General features: G+C 33.7%; 1 protein-coding gene across 1 annotated transcript; it reads left to right on the forward strand.

The window, feature by feature from the left end:
* Positions 1–10531: 10531 nt before the first annotated feature.
* LOC128554566 (uncharacterized protein KIAA1958 homolog) lies at positions 10532–12871 on the forward strand. Its single transcript, XM_053535834.1, has 2 exons — positions 10532–11066; positions 11816–12871. The coding sequence occupies exons 1-2, from the start codon at positions 10612–10614 to the stop codon at positions 12828–12830; spliced, it is 1470 nt and encodes a 489-aa protein (XP_053391809.1). The 5' UTR covers positions 10532–10611; the 3' UTR covers positions 12831–12871.
* Positions 12872–14146: the final 1275 nt, after the last annotated feature.

The following is a 14146-nucleotide window of genomic DNA, read 5'->3' on the forward strand; positions in this document are numbered from 1 at the left end:
AATCAAATGAACATAATTTTGGAAATTGTAGCAGCAAAATATTTTATTTACGAAAATAAAATCAATAAAACTATTTTACCTTACAACATAAAATTTTAACGATTAGTTAATAGCGATACAACATGACAAACTAAATGAATATTACTATAAATGGAAAAGATTCCCTCTACAAATAACAACATACCATAAATTCCTCCTAAAACATGTTGATTAGTCTGTGACAGATTTATATCCAAAGTAAATATGAAACACTATATCTGCTGATATCTCATATATATAAATGAATATGAGTGAGTGTGTGTATGATTATGTTGGAGGTTGTTTGTATGAGCATGTGGCTTTGAGAGGTTGGTGTGAAATTGAGATATGATTTCAAAAGAATTTCTGGATAGACATTAAACAAACATGAAAAACATTAATCAGCATAAACATGTCAAAATGAAGTAATAGGAGTAGACGCCTACATGATATATTAAACATGCTGGTAACATTGTATATGCATTATGTAAACGTCATTATTTTTGCTTGTATGATGTACATCATGGGGTAAAATAAACAATTAAAAGAAAAAGAAATTGAAATAGATGATATGTTGACGATGGTTTAGTTTCTTTGTGCAAGTGAACCTTTATTATTTAAGCCAAATTTTGAATTTAAAGCTGCATGTTCTGTCTGCGAGAAGGTATTTCTAAACCCGTATTTTATGGGGATGTGGTTTACAAACTTCGTAAGATCTTTGGTCATAGTAATTTCCCACTTCATTTGATAAATTATAACACATTTTATTAAAAAAGATTACTACCCAACTGTTTTCAGACATACCGCATGTTTAGTGTTCAACCCGTTTACAGTTTGACACTACGCTTGCCTCCTTGATTTTGTCTGACGGAAGAGCGGAATGACTCTATAATAAGCAGATTTTTAAATCCTACCGGGACTGAACTGTTTTGATATCTGTCTTTTTGCCTGTTTTGTCGGGCTCTTAAGGGTGTAACTCTTGTTGCTCTGTCTTCTGAAAAGGCATTGTGTATACAAGTTTTTGGTTCTAAAACTTTGTGTGCGAGTGTGTGTGTGTGTGTGTGTGTGTGTGTGTGTGTGTGTGTGTGTGTGTGTGTGTGTTTGTTTGTGCGTGTGGTGTGTGTGTGTGTGCAGGTCTGCGTGCGTTGGATTTCTTTTTAGGGAGGCTGTGTTTTCGGTACGTGACATTCCCTGCTTGATTTTTGTCTTTGTTTCTTTCCTAATACGATATATTTCTCACACTAATGTTCTTAGCTTAGATGAGATCTGCATCTGTCACATGCAAAAAAGGGTTATATTTGGCAACCTTCTATTTCATATTTTATGTGTAGCAGGAAACAGGGATCCATAAATAATCTTATATGTCTGCAGGTTCGGCATGATGTAGCATTTCACTCCTCTAAAACAATTGCCAAAGTAAACTCGTGTCTTTACAAAAGATAAACGGTATATGCGCTTAAGAGAAAGCCTGGTGTAAGCGAACAATTATGAGCCTGTCTATAGTGTTAAATACAGACTTGTAAACATTACAAACTACAGGAATCCAAGTTCTGTTTTAAAACTATTAAAATGATACTGACTTATTAAAGCATACTCCAATTTAAATGTCGGTTTACTTTTGAACTTACCTGATATTCCTTTACTGCAGGAGGATGGTATTTCCTTCGTTGAAAGTATAACAGTGCCACAATTACTGATAAGAAGCTAAAAAATACTGAAATATAAAAAAAAAGACCAGTTTTGTGAAAAGAAAATCAAACAGCCAGTTAATCAACTATCAAACATTGCACAGGTAGCGTTCAATATAGTAATACTTAAGCACCAAAACGTATGAAAACATATTTATTTGTATACAGCCTACGGACGGTGCAATCTATGATAATTCAGAAATCATTTCTATATCGACGCTACTATTTCAAAGTCAGCGAAACATTTCTGACAGAATTCATAGGCAACTATGAAAGTGCAAGGTCGAAGCAAAATGTAGAACATTTGTTTAATTGTACCTTTTTGGTTGGAAACCTCATATAAACACAATGTTTATGTCACCTTGCCCTTTTTACAGATTCTTCAAGAATAAAAAGATTTGCTGCAAACTGTTGAATACCAATACAAAAATATCAAGAGGGAATCGCATTGAACCTTAGCTAAACAACGGAAATGGCGGCACTGCATGAACAGGTAAGTTTTTCCAAGATATTGTGTTTTTAACCTGACAATGAACAGGCTATAATCTTTTCGGATGCCGTTGACGGGAATCGAATCGAGGAAATCAGTAGCTAAATTTAAACGATAAGTTACAGTGCATTCCTGAATTGTATTTTTCTCGAAAGATTCGCGCGTATATTTATTTTTTTGTCATGAACTATAAGTTTCTTTTTATATATACTTCTACTGATATCTGCCAGATGCTAATAAGTTCAAATATTTGTCATAGCTCAGTTTTAATTTCATTGTAAAGTCCAGAGCCCGAATATTATGGGTTCAGCTTCGGTGCTGTAAAGACACATTATTGTAAGGGTTTATAACGTCTCGTTTCAGGAGGAAACTAGTTATATAACTTTAAAAGTACGAAAGTAAGTTTGACAGTATCCTGACATTATACTGAACTAGAAAATGTATCACCACAAATTAAAGCATTGTGTGTGTGTGTGTGTGTGTGTGTGCATATATTCTAGTGGTTGCCAACTTACATACAGTTTTAAATCAACAAAATATTAAAGGGCAAGGGATGCTTGCAAATAAGTTAAAAGCCCTCTATTAGCCTTTCATAATGCTGACAGAATATTTAAAAATCGGACCATTATTAAAAAAGCTATATGGCAATTTAAGCTTTAAAAACCAATTGCTGATCCTAAGGATAGCCAGTTTAGTGTGTTTATGACCCAATAACACACTGCTGAGTTTTTTTTATTTAACAAATTACATTTTATATGGATTAATTTCATATAGATTTTGGGTGCCTTTCTTGTTGCAATGGTAACAAAAAGGTCGCCATTTTGATCATATATTTAAATGCTGAATATTATTCTCATTTTTAAGCTTATGTTGAAAATTCTTTCACTACTTTCAATGATTTATCATTCGTGGTAAATCGTGAGGTTTGTTTGCCAGATGTTGTGTGAAAGCTTTCGTACCATTAGCTCTTTGATCAGCTCCCAGTAATAAAAGTGAAAAATGTCCCATGGTCGTAGTTTTTGCTTAGTTGTAGATGCTGCTAATTATACATGTTTGGTACACCAGAACATAACTTCGAATCAAAAACTACTTCACCTTTGCGATTGTAAATTATTGTCAACCCCGTTCATACTTATACAAATGATATATTAATACAAATATGTTATACTGTGAAGCTACTGTTGATAAAAAAAATAAAAAGTGTAAATTTGCCGATTATTCGAATATTTTGCAATACACATTTCGTAAAGTTCCGGTCATGCATTCCATTAGTTCAGCATGTTCTCAAGATAAAGTCATGCTATTGAATTACACTTTCCCAGAGTTATATTATATATTATTTCAAGGCTATTCCATGAAATGTAATATAACTATTCACATACATTTGCATAACGTAAGATATACAAGAATGCCGTTTGTTACACTGTAGTTGCTAGAAAAAAAAGAACTAATTTGGTCTTTCTGCTTTAACCACTGTAGTACGTAATGAATAAGTTAACTTCTGAAACGAGAATGTATGAACCCCTACAATGATGTGTATGATGAGAGTATATTATATATATGTTTATAGTCATGAATATTTCCAGAAAATTACTAATTAAGTAAAATAAACTGAACATTTTCAAACTTTATTTCAGTTAGATTTTCCCTCGATTTAAGTGGCAAGCATTCCTAGAAAACTATAAAATGTTTTGTGTAACCATAAATACTGGTATGTAACCCCTTCAATGATGTGTTCATAACGCAGTGAACGTTCTCCATTGATATTAGGCACTTGACGTTATCATGCATATCAAAATTGAGTTTTGAGAATATTTTGAGGATATTTTGAATTCCATTTAGCAGCAGACTGATATAGAGCAGAAACCTATAGTATTTTTTTTATAAGTAGTGATTATAGTCATGAATGTTTCGAGAAAAATACTATTTAAACAATATAAATCGTACCTTATCACACCTTATTTCAGTTAGATTTTCACTCGATTCGAATCCATTGATCAGCGTTCCTGGAAAACTACAAAAGCTTTTGGTTGGCAAAAAATGTCGGTATTTTTCAAAAATTGTGTAGCAGATTTATAGGCAGATGCTTTTTCTTTCTCCAAAAAAGTAAGTGCGGTGCCGACCTCATTCCTCCTCGACCACTCACACATGTTTTATTGACTTTTATGATAATTTGTAATTAAACTCATTGTTTAACATTCAACGTCGTTTTTGGCTGTGCATATTTCGACCACATTACAAGTTAGAATTAGCTGAAAATAAATATTGTTTGCTTTGGCTTTAAAAGCACTAAACATTTTTCTCACAGTAACTGGAAACTGTCCCCATTATTTTATTTTATTATATTTATTTGTTTATTTTTTTGTGAGTGGGGGTGGGTGCATGGGGGTTATAAATATTTGCATAAATGTTTGGAAAAATCACCGATCTTTCCTATTTTATACTTCAGTTCATGCATATCACACGATTTTGTTTAAGAAATAATAATTTTGTTCCTATGTTTTATCAGTTAATAAAATATGGGCAGAAGTTTGGGTGCGAATTAATCAAATCACGAGTACGTAGCGGGTAGTGGGTTAATTATTCGCATCCGAACGACTGCTCATAATTTATTTACTGATAAAACGATTGGAACATATTTATTATTTCGATTATAATAACGCAAATAATTGGTATTTTACAGCACTACATTTTCAGCGTAATACGTCAGTCGGATCATAAGCAGTTACAATTTACTCCCATGGTTAGAAGGTGTTGTATAGCCAAGTGAACATATAGTTATTTGTTCCATTTTTATTTTAAATTTGAGAAGTATTCATAAACTAGTTATCTAACAGCTCGCACCTTATTTTTGAACAGAATAATCAAATTTCGTAAGTTAACCCTGTGTTGCGAGTTACAAGCATAAATTTTATTTGATGTCACATCATTATTACGTCATACTTAATGTCATACATTTATGACGACACCGCTGTATTATAATTGAGCTAACTGAATTCGCTTGTTGAGATAAAAATGTGTTTTACGGTCTTACACTTATGTCAATATGATTTTTTATCATAATTATGTTTTTGAAATGTTATTTTCTACCGTCTGGCCCTGAAATAATTCGTATGTAATGGAACAGATGTAGAACTTCTTATGTCACAATCGTGTCGTGGGGGGTGGGGGGAGGGGGGGGGGGGTGATATGCAATATGTCATGAGATACGAAAATGTATAATCGTAGTGTACCTTGTATAGGGTGACATTACAAGAATAAATACTATTTACATTATACTAAAATAGTAGAAAGCTATCACTGATAGATTTAACCATCATAATTATATAACAGTAACATTAACAATCAAATTTAAAGTTTATTCATATTATAGGGATTGCATCATTTTCGTTATTATCATCAACACCGTCATCAAATAAAATTCAATCAGCCATTTATAGAAACAGATTCTATAGTATACTTTGGTGGATATGTCTTTATGTCTTTGCTTTTCGGAAAAGACCAATTTGAATATATCTAGTTTGCCATAATGCATAAGATAAAAAATATAATGAGAAATATTCTATTATAGGGCAACAGACCAGGAAAAAGTCCATGCTGCACAAGAAATAGAATAAAATATTTTAAAACCATCTGTGGCACGTGAATGAGACAAATTGATTAAAAATGAAAGGAATAATATTATATCAAAGAAACGCCGGCATACGCGCAATTTTGTCAAAATAAAATCACAAATGGAAGCAATCTTTACAAGCAATAGGTAAACAATTCATTTAGGTAATACTAGCAATATATACGTTATAAAAAGATATGTTTATTTAGGCATTTATAAAAGTGACGTTATTAGGTTGACAAAAAGATATACACTGTTGAATAAATGTAGAAAATGATACTTTTCTACATAAGGAGGGCAACCTGTCACTGCAAGGCCAATATAATTTTCGTAAAACATCACCCAGCGAAGTAGCAGTATCATTAGATTAACAGCGATAAGTAAGAAACACGGCGTCTGAATTTCTTTACATGATTATTGGAATGGTCTGCGTCCGTCCTTCTGTCGGTTCAAGGCCAAGGTCACAACTCAAGGTCAAATGTTTAGCCTGCCATTTTTGTGTCCGCTCTATATCCCCTAAACTCCTTGAAGGAATTTTATCAAACTTGGGCCAAATGATCACCTCATCAAGACGATGTGCAGAACCCATGAGTCAGCCATGCTGGCTCAAGGTCAAGGTCACAACTCAAGGTCAAATGTTTGAGCCTTCCATTTTGTGTCCGCTCTATATCTCATCAACCCCTTCAAGGAATTTTATAAAACTTGGGTCAAATGATCACCTCATCAAGACGATGTGCAGAACCCATACGTCAGTCATGCCGGCTCAAGGTCAAGGTCACAACTTAGGGTCAAATTTTTGAGCCTTCCATTTTTTGTCCGCTCTATATCTCCTAAACCCCTTGAAGGATTTTCATCAAACTTGGGTCAATCGATCATCTTATCAAGGCGATGTGCAGAAATTATGACTCAGCCATGTCGGCTCAAGGTCAAGGTCACAACTGAAGTTCAAAGGTTTGAGCCTACCATTTCGTGTCCGCTCTATATCTCCTAAACCCCTTGAAGGAATTTTATAAAACTTGGGTCAAATGATTACCTCATCAGAACGATGTGAAGATATTATGAGTCAACCATGCCAGCTCAAGGTCAAGGTCACAACTAAGGGTCAAAGGTTTGAGCCTTCCATTTGGTGTCCACTCTGTAGCTTCTTAACCCCTTGAAGGATTTTCATCAAACTTGGGTCAAATGATCACCTCATCAAGAACTCATGAGTCAGCCATGTCAACTCAAGGTCAAGGTCACAACTGAAGGTCAAAGGTTTCAGATCTGTATCTCCTAAACCCCTTGAAGGATTTTCATGAAACTTTGGTCAAATGATCACCTCATCAAGACGTTGTGCAGAATTCATGAATCAGCCATGTCAGTTCAAGGTCAAGGTCACAGCTAAAATCAAAGTTTTACCCTTTCACTATCCATAGCAGTGGTGGGGGATTTAGCTGTCTTTCAGACTGCCTTGTTTTCTTGAAATCAATCAATTACTCACATTATGTGAAGTTAAAATGATGGTGCATGTCTATCAATTAATGATGCATGTTTATTAATAAAAGCAAAAAGGCATAAAGAGTTCATTGCTGTGGCATATGTTCTTTGGGTGTTCTATGTGTAAGTCAATGGTGAACACAGCATGTGTCCTTGTAGATTATTCTGGCTTGTATTAGACAAAGACAAAAATTAATCATAATAATAAAAATAAAAATGTCGTCAAATGTTGCTCACAAAGTAAAATTTTAATTTAAAATAAAAAAAAATAAAATAAACAAACACAAAACATCGATCAGTATCTAGACTTGTTCCAAAACCAGTATCCAGATTTTGAATTAATGTTCTAATTAAAAAAAATACAATATTATTATAAATAAATTTTATTCAACCATCAACTAAAATTTAATCTCGTCTTAATTTATTCGGATTTTACAAAGCCTATTATTGATTAGCAATTGCTTGAAAGAACAATTATCACATAGCGCAACGTTAACAATCAAAAACGAATAAAACAAAACAAAGCCATCTTATAAAGCATTTTGGAAATCTCAGAAAGTGATAAGACTTTTCTAAATATTATGTTTTGACGTTTTTTTCCGAATTGTAGCCTAATTATGGTTATTGATAATCTAGCAGAACAAATACAGAAAAGATTTATTTATTAGATGATTTGAACGAGCCCCTCGTAAAATTAAGATGCAAAATGCGAATATCTACACATAAAACAACTTATGATTTTCATTCTTAAGACTGATAAATTTCAAACTATTGGATATGTTTGCTTAAATATGATCATGTTTTGGTAATACATTACGGTAAGGTGTTATCAGATCTATCTTAAAAATGCTGCAAAGAGCTTAATTAAGTCAGGACAGCCTTTAAAGCAATTATAGTAGAGCGCTGCATACATATTGCCCGTGACAATATATCAAAATTGTTGGTAAATGTGGTGAAAAGGTTCCCTCTTTTCTACATTTTTTTCTAGAGATCACATAACTTGTTCATTTCCGATCACTTCGTCATTCCGTAAGTACAGTATCAAGTAAAAGCAACAACAAAGTTTTCAATTTTGACACTTAATCCTTTTCCACCTTTACTGATGAAGTATATATTCTATAAGTTGTATAACACCCGCTTACCAAACGCTGACAGTAATCCTTAACCAATAAGCATTGCTTTTTGGTGTTTTATTGTCCTCCTAATATCAAAGGACGTGCTTGTCATACTCTATATTTCTATAGCAGCGTTGTTTTTTTTATTTTTCCCCACTAATGATACTAACCTCTTTTGTTTTATTTTATCACTACATCTAAAATTTAGCATCAACTCGTTGTAGTTACGATATATTAATTGAAATGGCCTTGAATGGTACAGAAATGTGGACATAATATTCCCGAACTTGTTGCAAATTTTCAAACTGTTACACATAAAACGCATATTTAGAAACTTTGTTAAAAAACACAGTATAATAAACTAGAATTAATATATTTGAACCATATATTCGAACAATATTGGATTAAGCAAACTGAGTAGAGTAGTGGTCTAGTGTTGAAGGTATCGATCGCTCAACACAGTTTGAGCCCACAAATGTCAGGACAGAGCTTCTTGTAGAGGTTTTCCATCTGAAATATTCCACAAATGAAGTGTTAATAGCCCAGTTATTAGAAATCAGGAAATTCGGTGGCCCTTTTATCAAATATGAGTAGCGGAACAAGCACAAAGAAAAGTACGCGAATTTCTTATATACATTACCTGGTGATCTGCACTGCTACACTGTAATTTATCTTTTATCACGTCATCGATATATCATTACTTATTAAAAAATTGTTTTGCCCGGAGGCAAGCGATCATGTTGATGAATCGAGCGATAGAGCTGCGTGCGTGCGTGGTTTTTGTCAGTTTCAGTGTTCATTGATCTGTTGTTACGACAAAAGAGTACTATATATGCAAATCATATGTGGCAGGTACCATTAACCGGTTCGAACACACATTCCGAAACTTCGAAAATTTGAATAGTTGCTTTCGAAATATCAACTAAATGGTTGTCTTAATGTGTAATAGAAACTTAGTAAACTATAATCGTTCCTAATTTACTAATTAATGTATTCGTATTGATATTATAGGTTAATCGTTGGTTATTGTTCGACAACAACGTTTGTATGTATATATACGTCCCATTTGCTTCTAAACGTAAAGACACAAAAAATACAATAGACATTGCTCATATTTGTAGAAACTCCATAATGCATACACTCATTAATCCTCCGATGCACGCTCGAAAGTTTTCACGTGCGCACGCGATGGCTACTGCGAGCAAGACTAATGCATCCGCACACGACATAACATACAGCCGACGACAGGCAGCGGTAAGCAAACAGTACGTAACCAGATAAATATTGGTTAAGAAATATACCGCGAACAATAGGCGTCATGTACACAGAAAACACGTGTAGAGCATGCATTAATTAATATTTTCGCTTCAGACTTTCTGTATCGATAAAGAAGATATATAGCATTGTTAACATTAGATTGCATGAGAACCTTAGGTCACACCCTGTCTGACATATTACACATCTTATTCATAATTGTTTGTTATATGTTGGAATACTACAATTATCTTGCAGCTGCGCATAAAAATGAAAATAAATAATGATAGCTAAGATTTTTTTAATAGATAAAAAATGAGTTTATTTCTCCGTTTAGTATGCAAAAAGTAGACTGTCCATAGAGTCAGCTTCACAAATGAACACTTGTTAAGTAATAGTTATAGTATGTGTGAGAGTGTGTTACCAGGATATATCAGAGCTAGGGGTACATCGAGGGTATTTTTCTCTGCACATATCGTCGAGGCCGTTAGGCCGAGACAGATATGTGAAGAGAAATATACCGAGATGAACCCCTAGCTCTGATATATCCTCGTAACACACGAGCATCACATATTATAACTGTTTTATCGCATAGTTCTATCATTTCAATTAATTTATTATTTTCGTTTATAGATCTATCATTTAAAATTAATTTTTATAATTATTTTTACACTTATGATTCCCTTTCTGCACCTCACTGACTCAAACCCAGAAACGTTCTGTTTTAGAAAATGTGTTCCCCAGGTAAAAGTATCCAACAGATTTCTACATTTGTATTTACTCTTTGCATTTCATTGGCCAAACGCTTATCTCGGAGTCTAATTTGCTTCAGCGCCCAAGTAATATTTTTCATTTCAGTGCGATATCTCATGCTGTATAGCTACGTAAACGCGAATAAGCTATCAGAAATAAAACAACGTAAAAAAACAACAAAAACGGAGTATAAAAAATCAAAATATGTCGGATTCCGATTTAAAATTAGATGATGGACAGGACATATTTTTATCTCAGGTTCTTGACGAGATTGAAAGTATGCAAGAAGACGATATAGTGTTGTCGCAAGCTCTGGATTTATTTGAAAACAAGGAATCGTTTGACTTGTCAGATTCTCAGTTTAAAAATCTTGTAGAGGATTGTACCAGTGCAGACTTTTTCGGTAGTTTTACGTTGAAACTACCGACTGGAGAAAATTGTGAACTGTTAGGTGTGGATACACATTGTGAAAATCGCTTTGGAAAAACTACCAAAACTGAAGATTTTGACGCACTGATCAAGGACCAGAAATCGGGTAACACTGAGAGGAGTACAAATTGGGCCACCTCTGTATTTGAGGCTTGGAGATCCGTTCGGAAACTGGACGGAGAGGAAATTCCACCACTCGAGGAATGCGATATCAACACACACCTTTCACGGTAAGTCAAAAAGCACATGTACCTTTGTTTCAATTAAAATGCAATCAAGATGTAGCATTGTGAATTATACAGGTTTGTTGAAGTGACGAGATCAGTTGCAAACGCTTTGAGATTTGGCTGCGACTGCATTCTATATAAATTGGAGCCTATTCACTGTAGACTGGATATTTCGAACTAGCCCAACAGTTTCTAGTTTTTGCTGAATGAACTCCAAATGTTGTTGAAAAATATTTTTGTGGTCACTAAAAATGGCATTCTTAGGATATATATTTCTAAATACAGTTGTATCTAACTCATCCTTAATAGAGCTTTGCTTTGCAAGATAGTTTTAAACTAGACATTCCTGAATAAAGGTATCCGATGGTGATTAAAATAGCTTTTAAGAATCACTTTTCATGTTTAATGGCGTAAAAATGTAGTTTTCCAATTATAAAAATAGGCAAAATTACAATTTCGAAAACTGGTACTTTTCAGAAAGTTTTCAACATTTTTGCATGAAAATGTACGTTGTTAGTCAAATAAATCGACGGCCATGTCGATTTAGATTTGTAACTGGTAAAATCTTAGTGTGTGTGTGTGTGTTCGGATTTAACGTCTTTTTCAACAAGTTTTCAGTCATATAATTTATAAACAATGGTGTCTACTTGTAGCAGTGAGCACAATGCCACATTGATATATTGTGCAATTCTTTTTAGATTTTTGAATTCATGGAGAGTACAACATTAACTAGTATGTTTTTATACTTGCAGTTTTGTGGTAGAAGCAAGAAAGCAGGATGGTTCCCCCTACCCACCTGGATCGCTATATAATATTGCCTGTGGACTCTTGAGAAATCTCCGATCTTCTGGCATCTATGATAAAAACTTCTTGGATGAGACGAATGCACGATACGCGAGGTTCCGCGAGGTACTAGATGCTCAGATGAAAAAGCTGACAAAGGATGGGTTAGGTATTGGTCAGAGGGAGGCAAAACCAGTCAATGAAGAAGATGAAAAGATTTTGTGGTCTAAAGGTGTATTTGGGAACAGTTCATCTGTTGCTCTTCAGCATACCATGTATTTCTATAACTGTAAATTTTTCGGATTAAGGGCTTTGGATGAACACCGAACATTAAACTGTAACCAATTTGCAATCGGGAGTGACGAAAATGGTCGTTACATAGAATTTAAAGGTACAAACAGTAACACGTACAATGGAGGATTAAAACACAGGCGTATTGAACCAAAAATTATAAGACATTATGATGAAAATAGTGGAATTGTTGACTTTTATGAGCAGTATCTGAATGCATTGGGGCTTTCGGGTCCATTTTATCGGCGGCCTTTAAACAAATCCGAGGGACACTTGCGTTACGGGGAACAAGTTGTTGGAATTAATAAGTTAAAAACTTTCATGAAAGACATTTGTTCGTCTGCAGGTTTAGAAGGTAGATACACAAACCATTGTGGTAAGAAAACGTGTGCCACAACACTCTACCAAGGAGGAATTCCCGAGGAAGAGATTATGAAACGAACTGGCCACAGATCCACTACCGGGGTTAGGAAATACCAAAAACCGTCCCCCGCAATGTTGAAAGAAATTTCAAACACACTAAATCCACCGCAGACGACAATCAAGGCACAGTGTGAAACGGTCAATGAGAAAAATGCTGAAAGTGTTCTAAAGGATAACGACGAGTCAGTGGATAATAAACGCAGTGATCCAAGTTCTAAGGGTTTATTTTCTGGAAATCACTCATTCTCTGGATGCACTTTTCAGTTTTAATATCGTACGAGAACTGTTGTAACAGTGTGTTGGAATTGTTGTTCATAATGATTATATAATTTACCTACCCGTAGCACATACATTATAGTGCCATAGCAGATACATTTCAGCAAAATAGCACATAGCGGATACTTTTTTAGCGCTTTTCAGTTTTAAGAAACATTTAAGAAAACTTTGAATTTCATATTTCATGACAATCATGTATTTCTGATGTTCATTTAGAGATAATGATAAATATCGAATCTTCGAAATATTCTAGTTTATTTATTCTTTTACTTTATACATGCAGGTATTTGTGATCACTCTATCTCCGTGAACAATAAATTTGAAATAAAATCATGTTTTCATTGGCAGGAAAAAATAATACTCCCTCCATAGGACCTTGCCATTGTAAGAAAAAAAGTGTTGCGATATATATATTCTTTCTCTGTGAACTGTAAATTGGAGCTAAAATCATCTTTTCTTTGAAAGGAAAAAATTATACTCCCTTGATAGGACCTCAATAGAGAAAAAGTGTTCCGATATATATCAGAACAGTTTTACTGTGCTGATATATATCGGAACACTTTTTTTCTTATGAAACTCATAGAGAAAAAGTGTTCCGATATATATCGGAACAGTTTTGTAAGATATCAGCACAGTTTTGTAGTAATAATGTGTGTTACTATGTATAACATGCTGCAAAGATCAAAGGAAAATTGCCGCACTATGCGATAATACATGAAACAGAATTCTTAACAATTATCTATGTATAGATATAGGGTATTTGTTTGTTTTGAGTGAATATGGAATATATCTCACTGAGAAGTTAGGTATATTCAATATTCACGAAAAACAAACAATATTTCTTTTTATTTTATGCTCAATTACGTTGAGATGTGCATTTTGCAACAATTTATAATCTCAGCGCGGGAAACAGACGCGCGTAAACAGACATTATGTCAGACGTGTTGTAACATTAGAAAGACGCACACAACATAAAGTTCCATTTTATTTTATTTTTTTGCAGCATAACGTTATGAAATTCTCATTAAGTAAAATAATTTGAATCGAGAAATATACTATAAAGAAAAAAGTGCGGTTACAATTTTAATCCTGTTTTAAGCAAATAATTTAAAATTCATACACAATGTATGAGGGGGCGGAGCTATATCTCTCACAGTGTGAAAATATAGATTTCATATTTTCACAGTGTGAGTGATGAGATATAAAATCATTTAATTGATTGAATACAGTATTTCATTAGTTAGCAAAAAATAAAAAATAAATATTTATGCATCTGTAAATAAAGATTAGGAACAGAAACGAAAAACATG

Source organism: Mercenaria mercenaria, unplaced genomic scaffold (assembly GCF_021730395.1).
Source record: "Mercenaria mercenaria strain notata unplaced genomic scaffold, MADL_Memer_1 contig_533, whole genome shotgun sequence".
NCBI classification, from domain to species: Eukaryota; Metazoa; Mollusca; class Bivalvia; order Venerida; family Veneridae; genus Mercenaria; species Mercenaria mercenaria.

Excerpts from the sequence above, each read along its gene's own strand:
- LOC128554566 (XM_053535834.1), top strand. The coding sequence starts at position 10,612 with ATGTCGGATTCCGATTTAAAATTAGATGATGGACAGGACATATTTTTA. Across the intron at positions 11,067-11,815 it reads ATCAACACACACCTTTCACG|TTTTGTGGTAGAAGCAAGAA; the intron begins GTAAGTCAAAAA and ends TTATACTTGCAG.